The sequence below is a fragment of the Tupaia chinensis genome, unplaced genomic scaffold, assembly GCF_000334495.1.
Source record: "Tupaia chinensis unplaced genomic scaffold, TupChi_1.0 Scaffold000465_1, whole genome shotgun sequence".
Taxonomy (NCBI): domain Eukaryota; kingdom Metazoa; phylum Chordata; class Mammalia; order Scandentia; family Tupaiidae; genus Tupaia; species Tupaia belangeri.
The window spans coordinates 385,661-408,444 of record NW_006159974.1 but is presented as its reverse complement, the minus strand read 5'-3'; the positions used below and the strand labels follow the sequence as shown (position 1 = coordinate 408,444).

The 22,784-nt window shown below is 51.9% G+C and overlaps 1 protein-coding gene across 1 annotated transcript in view; it reads right to left on the bottom strand.

The window, feature by feature from the left end:
• SRRM3 (serine/arginine repetitive matrix 3) overlaps positions 1 to 22,784 on the bottom strand; it is a 68,695-nt gene that overhangs the window by 28,949 nt on the left and 16,962 nt on the right. Inside the window, exons 2-4 of the mRNA XM_027774633.1 lie at positions 16,211 to 16,482; positions 10,512 to 10,613; positions 6 to 130 (exon numbers count right to left, since the gene is read on the bottom strand). Coding sequence (XP_027630434.1) covers positions 6 to 130; positions 10,512 to 10,613; positions 16,211 to 16,443 — 460 coding nt within the window. The 5' untranslated portion in view covers positions 16,444 to 16,482. The remainder of the gene's footprint in view (positions 1 to 5; positions 131 to 10,511; positions 10,614 to 16,210; positions 16,483 to 22,784) is intronic.

Below are 22,784 nucleotides of genomic sequence, written 5' to 3'. Positions count from 1 at the left end.
CCTGTCCCCCCGGTGCCCGCGGTAGCAGGCGGCCGGGCAGTCGCAGTCCACCGGGCCCTCGTCCTCGTCGAAGGGCGCGTACTCGAGGCCCGGCTCCACGCCCTCGGTCAGCCGCGGGGTCTCCACCACGCTGCCGGCGACAAGGACGCTCACCACCTGCCTTGGCAGATGGCTTTCTCGAGGAGCCGGGGACAGGCCTGGCCTCTGAGGTCTGTGGCCCGCAACCGGCTTGGGGAGGGGGTTGGGTGCCAGGGTAGCGCAGGATCTGAGGCCTCCACCGCTGCAAGGCCTGGCAGGTAACCCAACGGCGCGCTTCCCTTCTAGGTCCTCAGACTCACAGAGCAATATTTTGTGAAAGAGAAAAACGCACCCGGTCCTTTTCTAAGTCCTGGTCCCTTCTAAGTCGTCTCCCTGGCAGCGAGCGCCTCGCCTTTACTGAGTCCTCTGTATCCCCCTGTCACATCCACTGAACCCCTTTCCCACACTGAGCCCCCAGTTGATCCCGGTGCCCCTCCACTCACTGTCTTGTTTCCCAAACCCTCCCTGACCCGCCCCACCGTCACTCACTGAACCCCATTCTCCGAGCCCCTCCCCAGTAGCTGTCCTAGTCCCTGATCCCCCTGTCCCTGCCGAGGGCCTCCCTTCCCCCAGTCCAGACCTCAGTCTGTAAAATATTCATAGCTCCTCCTCCCCCGCCCCTCTGCAGCCTCGGGAGGCCACGCTGCTCATCTCGGCAACCCAGTCCTCATCAATCACAACCGGGCTGGCCAGGGTGTAGGCCTCAGCACTCTGCAGGCCTCTGACACTCCCCCTTCAGCTCCCTGTCACTCGGCAGGGACCAGCACCCCCAGGGACCCCAGCCGTCCTCTGCCTCTGATGTCTGCTCTTGGAAGTCTTTCTCAGAATTTCTTTTCTTCAAAAGGCAACTGGGCTTAGGCAAGAACAGGACTTCGAAGACCCAGGTGAGCCCTTATCTGTGCTGCCCCTGAGTGGCTGTGTGAGCTGGGCCTGTTGTGGCTCTCTCTGAGTCTGGTTTTCAATTTAAGAAGATAACTATGTTATCCTCAAGGGGGCTGTTGGGAGAATTTGCTTAGATAATGGGTGTTGTCTAGCTTCTTTTAATTTTTAAAAATTACTTATTTATTCATTCATTTATTCTTAATTTGACAGAGAGAGACACAGAGAGAGAGAGAGAAAGAGGGGAAGTGAGAAAACAAGCTACAGGTCCAGGACTTGAACCATGGTCGGCCATGTGGGAGTGTCCAGCGCCTTAATCACCATGCCACCTGCTGGTCCCTGCTTCTTTTAATTTTTTTAACAAAGAATTTGTTATTTAATTTTATTTATTACTATTTTAAGAGTTTTGCTATAGGGCATGTGCACTTACCAGAGAGAGACAGAGAGAAGGAGACAGTGATAAAGCAAGCTGCCAGGTCTGGGACTCGAACCCCATTGATCATGTGGGAATCCAGTGCCTTAACCACCATGTCACCTGCTGGTTCCTCAGCTTCTTTTCTTATTGAACAAGCCTAGAAGTGACCCTCCAGAGGTCAGGCTCTAGGAGAATGGGCTTTGCTCTAACTTGAATTTTTGAACTGTGCTGGCTCAGACAGTGCCCTTCCCAGCTCTCAGGCCTGGGTGCCATCACCGGGCTCACCCCTTCCATGTCCTGAGCAAAGGAGGCCAAGGTTTGGATGGCAAGCATTAAGAACATGAGCTTTAGGAGCCAACAGATGGCATAGTGGTTAGGTTGTTGGACTCCCACATGGCCAACCACAGCTTGAGACCTGAACCCAGTAGCTTGAAAATCATGCCAGGTGTTGGGGCTGGCAGGTGGCGTGGTGGGTAAGGGCACTGGACTCCCACATGGCCTACAGTGGTTCGAGACTCGGACCTGGCAGCTTCCTTTCTCACTTTCCCTCTCTGTCTCTCACTCTGTCCTCTGGTCAAATTAAAAAAAAAATCAAGTTAAATAAAATAATTCTTTGAAAAGAAAATCATGCCAGGTGCATGTGCATGCGTGCCCAAGATCCCAGGAGGAGAATGGAGGAGAAGGGATTTCAGCGTGGCTATCCCCCTAGGGCTGATTTCTCACTTTCCCTCTCATGGTCTCTGTCTCTCTTCCTCTCTGGCGAGTGCACACACCCTAGAGCAAAAACTTCTTTAAAGAAAACCCCATGAGCTTTGGATTTACACTACCAGGTTTGAATCCAGGCATTACCACGACACCAGACCTTGAGGTCCTTATCTAAATATGGAGGGGAAAAACATCCCAGCTTGGAGGGGAATGAGAGAACTAAGTAAAATTCTGTCTGTGGAGCCCTGACACGAAGCCTGGCTGAGACTGCTGTCCCACACGCAGTGACCATTTTGGGCAGTGGGGCCGCTGTGGGTGCTTGTATGCCAAAGTCTCTTCCAGAGGGACAGCCGCTGAGATCCTGAGAAAGAGCACAGAGAGAGGCAGACCACAGCTGCAGGGCTGAAGGGCTTTCAGAGCTCCAAGAGGAAGCCCACCAATCAACTCTGAAGACTCATTTTGTATTAAAATATATATAACCTGTGACCAGAAGTTGGCATAATGGCTGTGTTGCTGGACTCCCATGTAGCTGACCACAGTTCGAGTCCCAGATCTAATGACTTAAACTCACGCTGGGCGCGTGTGCGTGTGTGCCCAAGATCCCGAGAGGAGAATGGAGGAGAAGGGATTGCAGCATGGCCATCTCCTCTGGGGGGTGATTTCTTGCTTTCTGTCTCATTCTCTCTGTCTTTGTGGTGAGCACACGTTCCCTACAGCAAAAAACCTCTCCCCTCCCAAAAAAAGTATATATATATATATATATACACATATATACATATGTATATAAACCCAAATATGACAGGGTTAACTAGCCTTGAGGCCAGTCTCAAAGCTGTCACTCAATTCCCAAACACCAGTCTGGTTCTGACAGCCTTGAAGTCACACAGGGAGTAGGGAGGTTTTTCCAGGGTGACAGAGGAGAGGTTTTTGTCATCTCTCTGCCCCCACAGAGGGAAACACTCCTACAGCCCTTCCTTTGAACCTCTCTGTTCTTCCCCACACTCCTCTGCCTGAAGCCAGAGGCCTCCTACCCCTGTCCATGTTCATGAAATCTCCAATTCCCTCAGCCTGTCTAGGCCCCTGTCCTCCTGGGGCCCATCACCCCCACACAGCTCTCCAGCTACACTGATGCCTGACACATAAAACACACTCTTTAACAAAACATAAGGGCACTCAAATATTGCATGGGTGAGCTTGTGGGAGGAGGGAGCTTCACTTGATGCGGACAGGAAAATGAAGGTTATTTACAAAATAAAAGCACTCAGGTTGGGCATCACCTTCTGGGGATCTTATCTTGCGTTTATACTTCCCAGTCAGGTTAGCCACTAAGTCAGGTCCTTAGGAGGCTCTCCCTTCCTACCTCTCCTTCCCCTCCTACCTACCCTCAGGGACATCATTCCTTTTTCCTCTGTCCCAAGGAACTCTCAACCCCCTTCAGCTCCTCCACCTTCATCCCCTATCTTCCCTCAGAGAGGGGCTCTAATTCTATAGTCCCTGCTGGGTGATTTATATGGGATCTTGTTTGCTGAGAACATTGAAAGATAGGCACTGGGTACACATAGCAGGCTCAAGGAGAGACATAGGAGGTTCAAGGAGAGGCAAAGTTCTTAGAACTTTCTGGGTTTTTTTGTTTTTGTTTTTGTTTTGCTCTAGGGTGCGTGTGCTTGCTGGAGAGACAGAGAAAGCAAGAAATCACCCCCCAGGGGGAATGGCCACATGGAAGTCCCTTCTCTTCCACTTTCCTCTCAGGATCTTGGACTTGTACACACACGTGTCCGGCATGAGTTTTAAGCCACCGGGTCTGGGACTCGAATGGCAGTCAACTACAGGGCAGTCCAGCGACGTAACATTATGCTATCTGTTGGCCCCGATCTCAGAACTTTCCAATGAGACTTGTCCTGAGAGTTCCAGGAATAAAAATAAGCTGAGGGATCAGCAGATGGCATAATGGTTATATTGCTGGACTCACAAGCAGTCAACTACGGTTCAAGTCACAGACCCGGTGGCCGGGCATGTGTGCGGGCATGCCCAAAATCCTGAGAGGAGAATGGAGGAAGAGGGGATTACAGTGTGACCATTGGCCTGGGGAATGATTTCTTGCTGTCTGCATGGCCATCCCCCTGGGGAATGAGTTCTCGCTTTCTCTCTGCCTCTGGTGAGCGCACGCATCCTATCACAAAACTCTCTCTCAAATAAAAAATAACATAAAAAATAAAAATGGTCTGAAGTGAGGCCTCTTGCTGGCTTTATGCTGCTGGGACCGACTACATCTGTGTTGCGGGATCTCCCAGTCCCAGGGCTAGGAACCAGGGTCCTCCTATCCTGCTTCTCTTGGGGGCTAATGTCACCAAGAGTAATGTTCTCTCAAGTTTAAATAGCTCTCGCAGGTCACAGGCTCACTTATAGCCATTTCCCGATTTAGAGAAATTGCCCCCTCCCCACCTGCATTTTACAGATGGAAAAACTAAGGCCAAGAGAGGGAAGGAACACCTCCCCTGATGTGTTAAAGCTTTGAGAAAAGAATATAAATTCATGGGACCAGTAGGTGGCATAGTAGTTGAGGCCCTGGACTCCCATGTGGCTGACTGTGGTTTGAGTCCTGGATCTAGCGACTTGAAACTCACACCAAGTGCATGTGCATGCGTCCCCAAAGTCCTGAGAGGAGAATGGAAAAGGGGTTGTAGTGTGGCCATCCCCCCCGAAGAGTGATTTCTTGCCTTCTGTCTCTCTGTCTTTCTCTGTCTCTCCAGCAAGTGCATGTGCCTTATAGCAAAAATCTCTCTCTCTCTCTCTCAAAAAAAAAAAAAAAAGGGCATATAAATATATAAATTTACCTATGCAGTTAACTTGAGAATTCATGTTCAAACAGGACACCTTTGATTTCCTGGCTGACCTTTCCCGCCTCGGGTGATAGCTAGTTAAGTCTTAGCTCAATCATCCCATCTCCCCTACCCCCGACCCTTCCTCTTATTGTAGACATACAGTTGTGGGTGTGTGTCCTGAGTTCTAGGTTTGTCTAATGTCTCATGTTCTCAAACTCATGTTTATTTGCTAGTTTACTTCTCATTGTGTTTGGGGAGTCGGCAGGGGAGCTGTCATCCCACTGTGAAAACCAACAGTCCCACAGACCTAACCAACAGGCCCAGACAGAGCCTGCTGCAAACGGACAAAGAACATCTTGAGGTGGAACACCTCAGTGCAGAGGTCACATGCTGGACTGTCTGCCATGGACAGGGCTCTGACCTGGGGAAAGATGCTGGACATGCGTTTCTTCAGGCCAGCAGTTTCACTAATTAACTGGTTCTGTTTCCCGTTAGCCAGGAGCACAATGGCCAATTGACAGATGAGTGAGTCCAGGTAGTGGAGGGAGGGGGGGATTCCAGGCAAAGGCCTGCCCTTTCTGCTCATTCACTCTTTCGGGCTCCTAGAGGCCTTGAACAGGGGTAGTAGTGGTAGCAACAGGGAGGAGTCAGGCCTGGAGCCTCTCGTGTAGCTCCTCAGCAGGGCACATAGATGCCATGGTGCATATCCCAGGTGCCAGGTACTGTTCTGAGCACTTCACATGTCTTTGTCTCATATCGTTGTTTAATGCTCAGAACAGCCTATGACCTGGACACTATCAATATTCCCATCCTATACATTCAAAATTCAGCATAGAGGGACCAGCAGTTAGTGTAATGGCTATGTCGTTGGACTCCCATGTAGTCGACCGTGGTTCGAGTTCTGGACCCAGTGGCTTAAAACTCATGCCGGGTGCGTGTATGTGCGTGCCCAAGATCCCAGGAGGAGAATGGAAGAGAAGGGATTGCAGCGTGGCCATCCCCTCTAGGGGGTGATTTCTCGCTTTCTGTCTCTCTCTGTCTGTCTGGCGAGCGCATGTGCCTTATAGCAAAAACCTCTCCAAAAAAATAAAAAAATACAGCACAGAGAGGTTGTGTTATACATAAAATTAGTAACAGAGAGAAAAAAAAGAGACTGTTTTGTATTGTGTGCAGAAGTAGCTTATAAATCCTCCTCCAAATATTTTGTTATATAACTATGAAAATAATTATTCTTTTTAAGTTTTTAAAAATTATTTTACTTAACTTTATTTATTTATTTACTTATTCTAAATAAGAGAGAGAGATAGAGAGAATGTGAGAAAGCAAGCCGCCAGGTCCAGGACTCAAACTGTGGTTGACCATGTGGAAGTCCAGCATTCTTAACCACCACGCTACCTGCCGACCCCAAAAATAATTATTCCTGAAGGTTGCTTATGGGCCAGCTCTGTGACATGGATCCAGGCAGCTGGATCCCATATGGCTGACCATGGTTCAAATTCCAGCCCTGGAGGCTTGAGCAATACACAGGTACATGAGCATGTGTGCCCCAAATCCCCAAAGGCGAGAGAGATGGAGAAAGGATTGCAGCATGACTGTGACCATGCCCCAGGGGGGTGCTTTCTCTCTCTTCTTTTTCCAGCAAGCACATACACCCTCTGGCAAATTAAAAAAAACAAAAACATTCTATTGTTGGGGGTGGTATCAGGGTCAAAAGGCAAAGGCATGAGCACTGCTGGGTGTCATAGACTCCTGAGCGAATCCTGCATTGGCAGAGAGGATGGAGACCGTCCACCAGAAGGGTATAAATCAAGGTTGGGAGGGTCTTTGCTATTGCCAGGCACCCACAAGGGTGGTGATGGTGGTCTAGTAGCAATGCCATGTGTATTGCTGAGTGTCAGGCATTGCTGCTCACACTTACCACCACGGTCTCATTTAATTTTCTCAACAACCCCATGAGGTAGGTACTAATATCTACATTATATAGATAAAGAAACAGGCCCAGAGAAATCAAGAGACTGCCCAAGTTGCACAGCTGGGACGTAGTGGAGCTGGGATCCAGAGCTCAGAGGGTTAACCTTGAACTTAGAGGGTCATGCAGATGGAGTGCCCCAATATGAGCCCACAGTCTCCCTCAGCTACCCCATAGCTAAGAAGTAAGTGAGGTGACAGATGCCAGCTTCTCAGGAACACTCACGACCAATCTGTCACTAGACCTTCCTCACCGCTACCCCTCGCCTCTCTGCCTCAGGCCAAGGCAGCCTTGAGTTCAGCATCACGGACAGCCCCACCCTCCTTGTAGGAACCCAGGTGGCCACCAGTTTTTTTAGCTCCCTGCTCATTCATACCGTTTTGGATGAGAGCCAAAAGAAGATTTCTAGTCTAATCCCTTTACTGAAAAACAGAAACTGAGGCCTTAGGGAAAAATTGGGCAAGTTCAATTTCTAAGAATCAAGGGTATAGCAACAAAACTGATGAAAAGTCTTGTCCTTACGGAATGGGATTCTAGTGGTATCCCAGGACTCTAAGTCTGTCCCATCTCCTGTCTCCAGAACATCTGATCAATTTTTCTCTGATCATTGAGTTTTTCAGGCACTGCCTCACCAAGGAAGCCTTCCTGATTGATCACCCTCTCTGTCCCCATTTCTTCCCCCACTAAACATTAACATTCACAGGGCCTGAGGACTAAATAACTGGAAAGCCTATGCCATTTCTTCTTGTCAGGAGTTTCCAGTAATTCCTAGTTTCAAATTGGAAGCTGTGTTTCCACCCAGAGAGTGGGGAGCCCCCAGAACACCTCCTCCTCTCTTGTCTCTCCCACCTAGCCCAGAGTTAGGTATGCAGCACAGATGCTTCAGGATAATTCTGCTGCTGATGAAAATACTGCAGCCTCTCCATGATATATTTACCTGTGGGTCCTGACTCTTACATTCATCATTCATTCATTCATGTAAAGAGAAGATCAGGACTAATGGAGAAGACTTGGGAGCCGTCCACTAATGGGACAGAATTCCAGCTGTGTCTAGATGGGTGTGATCTGCCAGAGACAAGGGTGGGAGAGAGACCTGAGGATCTGATAGAACCTTGGGAGAGAACCAACCTCTGGGAAATGGGCAGGAGAAGGGGAGACAGCAGAAGTTGTCAGAGGCCAGGAAGAAACTCAGAGGATCACATCCTGGAAGCCAGGAAGCAAAGCAGGCTCCCAAAAGGGGACGCATGATGGTGGCACATGCCAGAGAAGGCCCAGGCCTGCAGAGAAGCCATGGGCTGGGGTAAGCAAGACTTGGGTGACTGTGTTCTGGCCACCAACAGGCTGTAGTAGTCACAGAGGCAGAAGCCAGATCTCCGTGGCTTAAGGAACTGGAGACCATGTGTGTCATACTCTCTTTACAGGAGCTTGGTAGAGAAAGGAAAGAAAATGTGGGATGGTTGTTGCAGGAGAATGCAGAGTTGACGGAAGGACATCTTTTTTTAGGACAGAAATTACGTTAGGAGGAATGAGACAGGAAAGGGAAGAACTGCAGGCATGAGCTGTAGGGGGTGGCCATCACTAAAGGGGCCCAGGGATAGTTGAAAAATGAGAATCCAGAGAAGTTCTGCCTTCACTCACACTGCATGGAAGTGGGAAGGGTGGGTATTTTCCAGAGAAGCTCCAAGGCTATGTGAGGGGGCACAGGTTAGAAATACGAGGGCACACAGGCCTTGAGCCAGGTAGTGGTGTGGTGGTTGATGTGGTTGGATCCCACATGGCTGACTGAGTGGTTCAAGCCCTGGACCCAGCGGCTTGAGAAATAAACTGGGCATGTGTGGATGCATGCCCAAAATTCCAAGAGGAGAGTGGAGGAGAACGGATTATGGTATGGCCATCTCCCTGGGGTTGCTTACTCACTTCCCCCCTTAGTCTTTCTGTCTCTTTCCAGCAAATGCATGTACCCTCTAGTGAGTTAATTTTAAAAAAATATAAAAGAAAAATTAAAAAGAAGAAGAAGAAGCAAGCCAGGCCTCCTGTTTGCCTGTGGATAGTGTAGGCAGGGGTGGGAAGAATTTGGTAGTCGGGGGGCTTGAGAAGGAGGAGGAAGGCTGGGCCTGCCCTTGTTGGGTCTGGCTGGGGCCTCAGTGAGGGGAATGATGCAGGAGCAGCTAAGGTCTGGGAGGCTGCAGAGGTTCAGAGAAGAGGCAAGATCAGGCTGGCTGAGCCTGGCTCCCAAGATCACCCACAAGCTGTGGCTGTTTTAGCTCTCGCCCCTACTCTGCCCAGAGAGATGAGGTTAAAGCCAGGTAAGGAGGAAAGACTCCACCCCTGATGTTCCCAGCAATCCAGAAGGTTTGCCAAAAGGGCTTCTCATTCTCCGTCAGGGTTTTTCTATTCCTATGATTGCGGCAAGACCACCATTCACAAGAAGCTGCCTTCATTTTGTGTGAGTCAAGGGGGTAAAAGGCATTAGGGTCTCAGCAAGATGCCTGTCCCCAAACTAGTCCAACTCCTGAGGAAATGACCGGGTCTCTCACCCAGCCTCCATTTCCCCCCCAGCAGAGGAGCATGGATGTTGGTGCTGGATGGGGAAACTGAGGACTAGCAAGGGGAAGGTCCATCCGAGTGGGTTCCACGATGCTTCCCAAACACACACTGCCTTCCCTGCCAGGCATGGGGCTGGACACTGTGGGCAGCAGGCTCTGTTTTTTTTTTTTATTTTTGTATGGTTTTGAGTACTTCACAGTTTTCCTCTGCTCTCAGACATTTACCCCTTATCATATCCCTGTTTGATCCCAAACCCATCCAGGTGCCATAGTACACTGGGCTTCTCCTGTCCCGACAGGCTGCAGAGATGAAATCTCAGCTGAGCCCACACTCTCTCTCTGCCAAGCCACTGGCCATGACAACAGTGGGATTTCTTGGGTGGGTGGACACTGTGGGCAGCAGGCTCTGTTTTTTTTTTTTATTTTTGTATGGTTTTGAGTACTTCACAGTTTTCCTCTGCTCTCAGACATTTACCCCTTATCATATCCCTGTTTGATCCCAAACCCATCCAGGTGCCATAGTACACTGGGCTTCTCCTGTCCCGACAGGCTGCAGAGATGAAATCTCAGCTGAGCCCACACTCTCTCTCTGCCAAGCCACTGGCCATGACAACAGTGGTATTTCTTGGGTGGGTTCTTCTTTCCCAGAGCACAAGCTTACTCTGGAGTCTGTTTTACAGATGGCTTACGGGGGCTTACCTGGGGCCCACTCCGATAGTGGTAACGATTGGGTCAGAACATCTCTGAAGTTTCCTGATTTGCAGCCCGGGAGTCCCTGAATGAGATCTGGGCTGCCCTTACCCCCACCCCACTTGCACACACAAACACACACACACACACACACACACACACACACACCCAAGCCATAGATAGACCCAGGAGTGGGCAAGGGAGGCCCTCAGTGATGTCCAGATGCTCCCACCTTGTGCCTTGGGCTAGGTCAGAGCTTCCAGTGGATAGGGTCAGTGCCCACCTCTCTTCCTTTTCCTTCCCCTCCTCCCTCCCAATCCCAGCGACCTGAGGGAGCACCTGAACAGCCCCCAACCCCCTGGTACACAGCGGCTGTTTGAGCCTGCACCCCCTTCCCAGGCACTCACATGTGGGCCCCAGGTCGATCCTCCCTGGTGAGCACTCCCTCCTTCTCCATCAGCATCTGCCGGAATGTCCCAACCTTCTGCCGGATCTCCTCCTCTGAGTACCTGCAGTGGCATAGGCAGGGTGAGGGCTGCTCTCCTGGCTTGGGTTCCCTCCTGACTGCCCCTCGACCCCCCACCTACAGTCCAGCCCATGCCCCTGGCCCTGGATCACAAGTGCACACTCCAGCTTCAGTAACTTGTCTGAGGTCAAAGAACAAAGCCAGGCCCTCAGCCCTGAGGACGCTCAAGACCTGGCCATTTTGCACCAATCCAGCCAGCCAAGCAACTAACTAAACAACCAACCAGCCACACAAACAAACACATAGACAAAAGGAAGAATTGCTCCTAGAGGTGGAGAGAGACACCAGGTGAGGTCGAGCCCCTTCTCTTTGTCCTCCTCCACCCACAGCCAGACCACAGGCATTCCCTCAAGATACTGAGGAATCCTCAGGGAGAAGTGAGAATCCCTGCTTTGGTATAATACATGCATGGCCTTTTGTGCTCTCCTGGCCTCATTTACATCTGATCTTAACGACAGCCTTCAGAGATCCTCAAAGCAGTCCCACCTCTGCCAGATCAAGGCTGCCCCCCGGCTTGCCTGGGATCTCAGTGGTAGATTACCACTTCTCTCTGCCTCTGGCTTGGGGTGGAGGGTGGATGAAGTCAAGGCTTCGGATGGAAGCTACTGAGTTCTCCAATCCCTCCTCCCTCCCTGAGCCCAGTGTCAGGCTAGGGGCCAAAGCTGAGCATTATCTACTCCTCACCCCTAATCCCATACCCTGGGGCCAGTCAGCATCCGCTCTCACTGCCTCACCCTGACACTCTGCCTGGACTCCTAGTCCTCTGCTGTCTCCCCCTCCAGCCTGTGCCCATGTTGTCTCTTGAAGGTCTTTACTTATGCAGCCTATTGTCCTGTGCCTGCCACACAGCAGGCGTGCGATGGCTATTAATGAATCTTGAGAACTCAGACCCTTTCCTTTGTCCTCTCTGGGCTGCAGGTCATTGACCTAGACAGAAGATGTAGTGGCAGAATAGAAACAGGGGTCTTAGTTTGTCTCCCCATCCACTATCTGTTCCTAGAGCAGGCCCAGCAACTTCTGCTCCCATGCATCCTGTCCATGAAGATGGTATGTTGTTTCCTCTCAGGGCTCCCATCTCTTTTTTCCCATTCTCCTCTCCACCCTTTTCCCCACTCCTTCAGCAAACATTTGCTGGAGAGAAATTTGGCAATTCTCTTCTAAAATCTTTTTTTTTTTTTTTTTTTAATGAACACATCCTTTGACTCCTGAATTAACTCCTAGGCTTACCCTGTGGAAATAATCATGGCTAAGTACAAAGATTTGAGTCATTGGATGTTTACAGCAGGATGGATACCCTGACCAGGTTCGTGCCAGCGTTGCATTTCCATAGCAACTAGTGCCTCTGGATCCTGGCAGGTGGTTCACGCTCTGGTAATTATCTGTCTTCTTGTCTGGATCCTGCAGGCCTGGAGCTCCCTGAGGGCAAGGGCCTTGTCTGTCTGGTTTGCCGTGGAGTCCTCAGCACCTGGCACTGAGCCTGCCTATATTGCGGCTTCCCAAAGTTTTTGATAAATGAATGAACTGGTGATGAAGAGGCACCGGAGAGTTTGGAGGTTGGATTATAGTTTTGGGACAATGGCTGTGGTGGCTGTATGGCTGGAGGAGAGGGATCTGTGGGCAGGAAGCTAGCACTGGCTACTGCTATGGTTTGAATATCCTCCCCAACAAATTCATGTGTTAAAATTTGGTGGGCCATTGCAATGGGATTAAGAGGGTGAAAACACCATCTGATTACGGTGTTGGAAGGTTGGGAAGTGACTAGACATCAGGTGGGGGCCCTGTGATTGAGTCCTGTGGTTTATAAGGAGAAGGAATGGGACAGACAGACTCACGGACACAGATGCTCTGCGCTTGCCCTCATAATGCAACACCTCAGGACTTGGCACTATTCTCATTAGATGTGGCCCTTGGCCCTTGGATCTCCAAATAGAGTCAAATAAACCTCTATTTTTTTTTTTTTGAGAGGTTTTCGCTATAGGGCGCGTGTGCTCGCCAGACAGACAGAGAGAGACATAGAGACAGAAAGCGAGAAATCACCCCCAGGGGGGATGGTCACACTGCAATCCCTTCTCCTCCATTCTCTTGGGATCTCGGGCACACACGCACACGCGCCCGGAGTGAGTTCTAAGCCACTGGGTCCGGGACTCGAACCGCGGTCGACTACGTGGGAGTCCAGCAACATAGCCTTTACGCCAACTGCTGGTTCCCAATAAACCTCTATTTTTATAAATCACCCAGACTCAGGTATTTTCTCTTATGAGCAACAGAACAGGCTAGAACAGCCTACTGTAGGGGTTCAGGAAGGAGAAGGTGAAGTCAGAGCGAAAGAGTGGTCCTGAGGATGGAAGGGAAGAAGTAGGCAGAAATCGTCCATGAGGGAGTGTGGCTGAGACCTGAGCACCAATAGAATATGAAGGGAGACTGGGTGAGGAGCACCCCCTACTTAACAGCTGTCCCCTGACACCCAACCAGCATCTGACTCTGGTAGCGCATCATGGGGAAGGCTGGGTTCTGGCCTGGCCTGGCCTTTCTTCCAAACCCCTAGCCCAATGTGGCTTAGACTACCCTGAGCTGATGCCTCTAACTGGCTAGCAAGGCCAATGCATCGGACTCTAAGGCAAGGGCTTGTGGGTCGGGGGCAGGGGTGGATGAGGAGGGGAAGGAATATCAGGCAATGATGTCTGTGCAGCCCCAACCTCTTTGGTCCTCATTCCACTCTGTGGGCCATGAGGGAAGGGCATGCCAAATTCACAGTGGCATTGAGGACTTCCTGGGTTACTCTCTGGAGTAGGGGTGAAGTGAGGGAGCACTGCATTTTAAGAAGTCCCTGGAGTGGAAGATGTTTAAATTTGTCCCTGCCCAGACCCAGAATCTCCTAGATAATCACTTTCTTCACCCTATCTCTGGGGTGGAGCGGGTAGCCTTATTCCCATTTTATAGATGAGCAAACTGAACAGGGCAGGGGAGGGCTCAAAGCTCCCAGCCTAGCTGGGGGCAGAGCCATGCTGCTGGCTTAACCTACCTCCTCACAAGAAGGGGTGTGGCAGGAAGACAGGCTGCGTTGGTAGGAGGCTGCTGAGGGCTGGGGTGGAAGTATTACATCGAGAAGGCTGGGGGCTCTGTCCCCACCTCTGTGGTGACTGCAGGCTGTGTGCAGAGGCTGCCTGGGAAGGTGACTCCAAGTGCGGCATCAATCACCAGCGAATTACCAGCCATCCATCAATATTAAGGAAAGGGATTGCTTTTTAATGGGGCCAAAGGGTGTGTGTTCCTGAGACTGGAGGGAATATTTGTCAAATACCGGAAAATCTGGTAAATAAACATGAATGAGGCGGCATTTTTAGAAATGGATATTAATGACTGGGTTTTATTAAAGAGCAAGGGTGGCCCCACTTTGTGGGGGCTGGTTGGGAGCTGGGTGGTCCTGTTTGGGCCTCCTCCATTCACAGGACCTCAGAACGACTCCAGAAGACAAACATCCCCATTTCACAGGTAAGTAGACTGTGGTCTGCCCCTGGCTGGGCTGGGGCTGGAAGCCTGGAGCACTGGTTTTGAGTGGCTGTGCCTCCCCTGGCCAGACTGCTGCTAAGGGAGGGGGGAGGGGCAGGGGTGGTAACGAAAGAGCCAGTTTCTGGGGGAGACTACAGTCTAAGGACCGCCTGGAGGAAATGAGGGTTGGGTGGGGAGGAGGGCTTGGGTGGGAAAAGGGGTCCTAGATGAACATCCGGAGATCCAGCTGTGCTGCCCAGAAGGCAGGGGTTCTTGATGCTGGGTCTAACACCAAGGACATGGCTGAGTGCCATCTCCTCTGTTTGGAAGGGGGAGGGACTCGGCGAGGGAGGGCCCATAGGGGTTCAATGAAAGGATGGGTTCTGTGAGGGGGAGGCCTTTGGGGATGGGAAAGTGGAATGAAGAGGGGGGCTCAGAGAGAAGAGAGGGGCTTAGGAAGGCAGTGAGGCTCTGTCAGGGGAGGAGGCAGTAGAGTACAGAAGGCTGGCCTTTGTCCCTGTCACACCCTCCTGCCCACACTCCTCTCACTGCTTAAGTGTCCCAACTCAGCAGGATTTTCAGATTTAATTAAGGTGGTAGTTCTTGCCACTCCCCACCCACTACCCTGCCCTGCCCCCTTGGGATCTCATTTCCTTGTCCCATGGCCCTCAGCTCATCAAATGTGTTTTCGCTGCCAGCTGGAGGCTTCTTTCTGTCTGTCTGCAGCCTCCTCTCAGCCATCCATCTCTTTCTGCAGGAGCCTCTCACCCCTACCTGGTCCCCAGCTCATAGTGAGCACCAGGCCTCTGTGTCTCTTCCTCCTACAAACAGCCCTGCCGGGCAGCAGCCAGGACTCTGGGTCCAGGCTCAGCCTTGGCCGGCTTCCGGATGACCTTCAGCAAGCGGCTGTCTCTGTCTGATCGCTGGTGTCTTCCTGAGCTTTGTGGAGATGTGGCCACCTCTTGGGCACAAAGGTGTGGCTTGGAGGGACTGCTGCACGTGGACTGTGACTGGCCCCACCTGGCTCCAGGCTCCAATCCAGGGGCTCTGATTTCTCAGCTCACTGACAATGCAAGTCTGACACACGGCCCTGCTCCCACTCTGCCTCCCTCTGCAGCCAGCCCACTGGTTTCAAAACACTCAGGCAGATGCAAAAGGGAGCCTTAGGTCACCCGCCTTCCCTTGGAGCTGCACGAGCAGTCACAGCTTTGCCCTGTTTCTTGCCTCCAGCTGCAAGTGTGAGGGCTGTTTTCATGCTACTAGACTAGGGGAGGCGGGTATCTAACCCCTTACTGAGGGATGTACTCAGTGGTTGGAGATTGGTCTCACCCCCTCCTTTTCAGTCTGACAAACTCCTACACATCCTCCAGGGTCCATTCCAATGTCTGCTCCCCTGGTGGCCTTCCCTCCTCACAGAATCTCTCCTCAGAGCCCCGGTAGCACTCGGCCCTCTCCTGCCCTGTCCTGTAATCATGATTCTGATTTTCTGCAGAGTGGGTTATTAACATGCTTGTTTCTGTTCTGGGATGGTGGTGTGGGTGGTCTCTGAGGACAGGAAGAGACTCCAGTCAGCTCTGGGCCCAGCATTGTCCAGCACAGTGCCTGGGTCAGAACTGGATCGGGTGAACCCCAGTTTATGGGTTACTGGCAGGGGGGCCTCCTCCGCCGCCACCACAGGCAGCCCGCCCACAAAGTGAGGGCCTGTTATGCTTTCCTGCCCAGTTGTTCCAGCTTGCCAGCTCGATACGCCCATTTTATAGATGGGGAAACTGAAGCCTTGAATTATCCTTGATGCTTTCATGCCTCTCTCCCTTGTTGGACTGAATGTTTCCGAAGGGCAGGGACTGCCTTCTTGGCTTGTGTGGATTGGAGCCCAGTTTGGAGTTGGGCGTAGGGCAGATGTTCAAAGACAGCTTATTGGGTGAATAAACTAACGGATGGTAGGCTGGTGCAGTAGTTCCACCCTGCTGGTCCAGACTCTGGCCTCTCCCTGGACTAGGCTCCTGGGTCCGCAGGCTTGTTAGGCTCCGCCCTCCATTCCAGCCCCACCCGCTCCGGGCACGCCCCTTGCCACGCCCCGCGGCGACTCACCCCTGCTCCTCCATCATCTCCTGCAGCTCCATGCACTTGAGCTCCACGCGCCGCTTGCGCTCATGGTCCAGAATCTCGCGGTGTGCGCGCTTCACTAGGCCTGGCTCTGCGGCGCGCAGCTCCTCCTCTGTCCGGGGCCAGGCCCCGGACGAGGCGCCGGGCTGCGGGAAGCCATTGGCGGCGTCGGGCGGGGACGGCAGGCTGGCCGCCCCATTGTTCACGGTGGAGGACATGGTGGCTGGCCCCGGAGCTGGTGACCTCTGCCGCTGGCCCTGCGGACAGACACAGACACGAGGTGGGATGGTTAGTTCTTGGCTGCCACCTGCTAAGCTCTCTCTGTGCGAGTTAATCCTGGAGATTTAAAGGCCCACTCAAGGCTCTAATCCGCTTCCTCTGATGCAGCGGAGGGGGCAGATGGAGGGGGCAGACGCAAGTTTGCGCCTTTGGATCACACCTCAGAGCATGAGGGGTGGACTCTGGGCTTTTCCCGTTTGTAAAGTGCGTGGATGCAGGTCACACTAAGTGGCCTCTAAGGGTTGTGGGCTTGGAATGGTGTCATCTTCAGGGACACAGCAACTACCTAGGACACCCTGTCTGCTTCGCCTGGGCTGGGACAGCCCTGCTCCTGCTAGAGCACCTCATTAACTCCCTAGTCAACCAAGGCAGTCTCTGAAAATCTTAGTTTTCTCGTTTTCCCTTCAGGCTCAGTTTAAACCGAACACACACAGACTTGCGTGCACACACACACACACACTAGGCCCTTTGCCCTTTGTCCTGGGTCTGTCCAGTGTGGCCACGGACTACACATGCTTCCACCTCCCACTGGGCTCCCAGAGAAACCCTGTGGAGATGGGAAGGTGGAGCCTTGTCTAAGCTCAACTCCACTCCCTCCCTAGGTGGAGTTTTCAGTTTCCACATTGATCTGGCTAACCTCCAAAGCCAATTCCAGGCTTGGGGGGGAGGGGCCCTTACCAGCTTAAGACCCACGAACACACACAGACTTGCGTGCACACACACACACACACTAGGCCCTTTGCCCTTTGTCCTGGGTCTGTCCAGTGTGGCCACGGACTACACATGCTTCCACCTCCCACTGGGCTCCCAGAGAAACCCTGTGGAGATGGGAAGGTGGAGCCTTGTCTAAGCTCAACTCCACTCCCTCCCTAGGTGGAGTTTTCAGTTTCCACATTGATCTGGCTAACCTCCAAAGCCAATTCCAGGCTTGGGGGGGAGGGGCCCTTACCAGCTTAAGACCCACAGGACAGTCCCCTCCTTTGTTCTGGAAACACTGCTTCTGATGATATGACTAAATGTGACATTGACATTAGCTTCCCAGGCAGCCACATCCTCCTGCAGCTCAGAGTCAGCACGGTTTGGAGGTAAGAGGCATTGGCTTCACAGTAGGCCCAAAGTAGAGCAGGCACACACAAACACACCAAGGACTTCTATCTTAACAGAGGGGAGGCACCTCCTGAGTTATTTCCATTTTCTTTCTCCAAGGCTCAGCTAGTTGCTAAGCAACAGGGAGGCCTTATTCCTAGGGAGTGGGATGGGCGGGAGGGTAGGGTGGAGGGAGGTGGGAAGAGAAGGGATCGGGTGCATCTGGACATCCTGGACTGGACTTTTCCTGCCATATTCCCCTCCTCAACACGTCTTCCCCTTTCTGGCTCAGAGTGGTGGGGTGGAGAGTGTTCAGAGCCATGGAGTCTGGAAGGCAGAGAAGAGAGAGGAAGACTAAGAGGCACAGATGCAGAATGAGGTACAAGAGGTGGGCTGCCCCCCCCTCCCAGGGGACAGAGTGATAGGAGGTGACAGAGATGGTAAGGACATAAGCTTCTCTCCTATGTCCTTTCCCCTGAGTCCCAAGTCCCTGGGTTTTAGGTCAGACTCCTCCAGTTTCACCCCGTTGCTGTTTGACCCCAAGGATGTTACTGTTCGTCTCAGCCTCTGATCCCCACCTGTGCCTGGGATATTGTCCAGACTGGTCAGGAGCGGGGGTTCCTGGGGCTTACAGACCAAAGCGGTTCTTCCAACCTCTCTCTCCCCACCCAACCCCTGCAGGCTGCCAGCCTTGTGTCCAGACCAGCATTAAGCCCTGGCTCCACCAGATACTCCAGAGCATCACCCACTCACCTTAGCCATGGTAACAGGCTCGTGGGTGACTCCTCCATCTGTCAGTCACCTGCGGCAGGGACGTATGTGGAGCTTGGAGGCCCCTGTCAGCCTGGCCCACTGTGGCTCCCCGTTATCGAGTTGGCCCCTCGTACTTTCTCAACATCCTTCACATTCATTTCCACCTCTCCCATGCCGTCTCCTTCCCTCTGCATCTTGTCATGCCCTGGTACCAGCCTCCAGTGACTTCCTGTCACCTTGGCTTAAAGTCCTCACAAGGCCCCCGCTCTGGCTCCGCCTCATCCCTCCTCACCACACACATTCTCTGCTTCTCTGGCCTCCAGACCTTTCCACTTGCTCCTCCCTCTCCCTGGGATGCTCTTCTCCTGACTCCTAGTTGCCTTCCAAGAGGGCTTGTTGGGCATCCTCACCTTCCTTGCCTTCCCTCTCCCCTCTGGCTGGTCCTACCCTTCCACAGCACTTACCACACGCTATAGTCTGCGGGTACCTGGGCCTGGCTTCCCCTGGGCTGAGGGCAGTTAGCTTCCGACTCCTAGTGGCCAGCCGCGTGCCTAGCACACGTGGGGCTCGGTGCACGTGGTGGAACACTTCAAAGACAATCACAGGAGCAGGCAGGGTAGAGGAAGACCTGGCCTAGTCCTCATACGGTCCTCAGGGCCCCTTCACATCCTGCCACTTTGCAGCTCCATCCCTGGCCTCGCCCCAGCCCCTCAGCCTTGGCCATTCCCCAACACTCCCTCTCACTCCCTCCTTTGTGCCTTGGTCCATGTAGCTCTTCTTGGCTGGAATTCTGCTTCCCTTCTTCACCTAAGGAGAGTTAACGCATCCTCATGGCCTTGCCCTGAAGCTACCTCCCCTGGGAAGTCTTCCCCTCTTCTGGAAAGGATGAGTCACTCCCTCCTTGTGTTCCTGCAGCTTTTGTTCACACATGTAGCTGAGCTTCAGTTTCTGGTTTGTATCTGACTCCTTCTAGACCTTGAGCCCTTTGAGGGAAGGGGACCATCCTCTCCTTTCATTCTGGCTCCTCAGAACTTACCCCAGAACAGGCAAGCTAGGGGTAGGGGGTGCTCCGAGGGTGTGGAGGAGGTGCTAGGTCTCCAGCCAGAGCCCTTGGAGCCCCCGAGCACAGCTATCCTGCACGTTCTCTCTGCCCTGGGCGAGGCTCCCCAGGCTGGAGCTCAGCCTGGACTTCTGAATGCACTTAGATCTCCAACCCCCAATTCTATCTCAGCACTAGGAGAGTGCCCGGGCAACATTGCTAGGTGGCTGAGGGTAATCGCAGAAGTGATTGAGAAGGAAAGGAGAGCTGTATGAAGACAGGAGGGGACAGGTGTACAATACATTTTCCTGGGACAGATAGTGGCCTCTACCCATTTCACCTGGTGAGTTGGAGCGGCACCAGGCAGGAATCTGAGGCGGGTCATTGAAAAGCTGGCCCTGAACCCCTAGAGGTGAGCCTGAGCCCCTAAGAATGGATCACTGCACACTATACGCACTTCCTTCCAAGTCAAGGTTGCCGGGCTAGCTGACTAGGGGTTACTGCAGGCACAGCGTCTCTCTGAAAGGCGTCTGACAGAATATGTTATGAAATCCTTGTGAGATTTCCTAAGGAGAAGGAGACATTATGCTGGCGGGTACGGATATTCTGTACTGTGTGACTGATTGACCTGTAATCAAGAGGAACTGATAAGGGACCAGCAGATGGCGTAGTGGTTACATTGCTGGACTCCCACATGGCCGACTGTGGTTCAAGTCCCAGACCCCATGGCTTGAAAATTACGCCAGGCATGTATATGTGTCTCCTCCAAGATCCCAGGAATGGAAAAGGGATTGCGGTGTGGGCCATACCCCCTGGGGGTTGATCTCTCACTTTCCCTCTCACTGTCTCTGTCCTTCTCTCTCTCTCCGGCAAGCACACGTGCACTAAGACAAAACCGCTAAAAAAAAGAAAAGGAACTGATGAATGGGTCAATACCATAGAAAGGCAGGTATTTAGAGAAGGACCAAAGGGCCCTTTCCTAACTCACATCTGATACACTATGTTCACTGTCGACGGAATGAAACATGATCAGATGCATCAAGGGCACGACCTGGGAAGACTCAGAAATATAGAGTCAGATTCTAAAAGGACTCAGCAGATGGGAAAGATGGAAGGAATCTAGGAAGGTGAAGCAGGATAGTGAGAAATGCCACGTTGGGTCCCAGACTAACTTTCTAAAATTGGAATGGGGAAGACATAGTTTAGAAGCAGCATATTTAAGAAGGATTTAGGGATTTTCAGTGATCACAGACTCAATTTGAATCAATAGCATGATGTGGCTGCCAAAAATGTGTGTTATCTTGGGCTACATCAACAAAAAGGATGCCTAGAAGGGGGAGATTATAAGAATATACAGGTGGTCAGAATCCCTATCTTCAAATATTTGAAGGATTGGAGAGGATTTAGGTCAAACCTGGCTGAATCTGCTGAGGAGCTTGTTAAAAGCAGAGATCTCTAGCTTGGGTTGCCAGATTTGGCAAATAAAAATACAGGAGGCCCAGTTAAATTAAATTTGAATTTCATATTTGGAACATACTTCAACTGAAAATTATTTGTTTGTCTGAAATTCAAACTTAATTGGGTGTCCTATATTTTATATGTCAGTCCAGTCGGGGGCCCACCCCAGACTTACTGAATCAAAATCTCTGGGGGTTAGATTGTTCCCCAAGTAACTTCTTTCCTTTTCTTCTTTTCTTTTTTTAATGCTAGAGGGTGTATGTGTGTGTGTGCACAAGGGCATAAGTGTGTGTGAGTGTGTGCATGTGTGTGAGCAAGAGAAAGCAATGGGGCCTGGTTATGCTGCAATCCTTTTTCTGTCAATTTTCCATCCTGTCAGGAGGATCCTGGAACTTGGACCTGGTTAGCCATGCCGGGTCTGGTTTTCTCTGCACCATGCTTAACCACTGAACCATGGGGCTGGCTCTCCTCCCTTCCCCTTGCCCCATGGCAATTCTGATTCAGCCTATCTTTGAACTAGCAATTGGTAGGCAGTGGTCTAACCCAGTAGTTATCAAATTGTGCTTAGGCATTGGAATCACCTGGATGCTTGTTAAAATACAGATTGCAGGCCAGCAGATGACATGGTGGTAACGGCTCTGGATCCCACTTGACCAACTGTGCAGTTTGAGTCCTGGATCTCATGGCTTGAAAAACCTGCTGGGCACATGTGCATACATGGCCGAAATCCTGAGAGGAGAGTGGAGGAGAAGGGATTGTAGTGTGGCTATGCACCCTGGGGAGTTACTTCTCACTTTCCCTCTCTGTCCCTGTCTGTCTCTGGTAAGCATAGAACCCTACAGAAAACAAGGAAACAAACCAACAGAGACCACAAATTGCTAGGTTCTACCCCAAGAGTTTCTGATTCAGTAGATCTGGGGTGGGGCCTGAGAATTTGCCTTTCTAACCAGTGCTGCTGGTCCTTGGACCATACTCAGAAGAGCAAAGCCCTAGCCAATGTGGGTGGTTCCAGAAGACAAACCTAGGACTCCTTCAGGGAAGTCATCTAAAGTGAACCTCAGCTCAGTCCAAAATGTTGTTTCATAATAATCAAAACTCTGAAAACCAAGCAGTTCATCCAGGATGAGTAAGCTCCCTGTTACCAGAGCTATTCAGATAGGAGAGAGACACTGTCTTTCATTCACTGAACACTCACCCAGCATGCACTCTGGGCATCATCCTATAAAGACTGGGATATGGAGACCCCATCCTGGCCCTCTGAAAGCTCCCAGGCTGGCTCAGGAGACCGACAGGTAAACAGTGGTGTAGGTTGATAGAAGGGAACTTGAGAAGTACCTGGAGCCTGCCTGGTTGGTCAGGGCAGGCTTCCCAGCAGGGGGTGGTGGTGGAAATGGGAATAGCAGGCAGGTGAACCTGGAGCAGGATTCCAGAAAGAAGAGGGCCAAATTGGCAGAATTTGTGACTGGATGTCAATTGGGGGCAGTGTCTTGGACGACGCTGGGTCTCTGGCTTGGGTGACCAAGTGGATAGGACAGCCACTTACTGTAATGAGAAACATGGAGGGTAAATGGGGTGTGTTGAGAGAGAGGAATCTGTGGGCATCAGGCAGGCAGATGGGGCGTCTAGATCTTAACCCTAACCCTATCTAGTTCTGCTCTGCAGGGCCATTGAGACCGTGTCTCTTTGGAGGCTGAGCAACCAACAGGAGCAAGGCCTTCCCCTCCCTGGACCCCTGTTTCTCCACCAGACAACAAAGACGCTGTACTCAGTGACTATGAAGGTCCTTTCCTATACCACCACACTCTCCTGCCGATGTGGCCAGTGGTTAAAGCCATACTGGCCACCCCTGGAGATCAGCTGAGCTGTTCTGAGCACCTCATCAGGTCTCAAGGGCAAGCCAGATGCTGGAGCCAGCCAACCCCAGGTGCAGATTAAGTCAGGAAG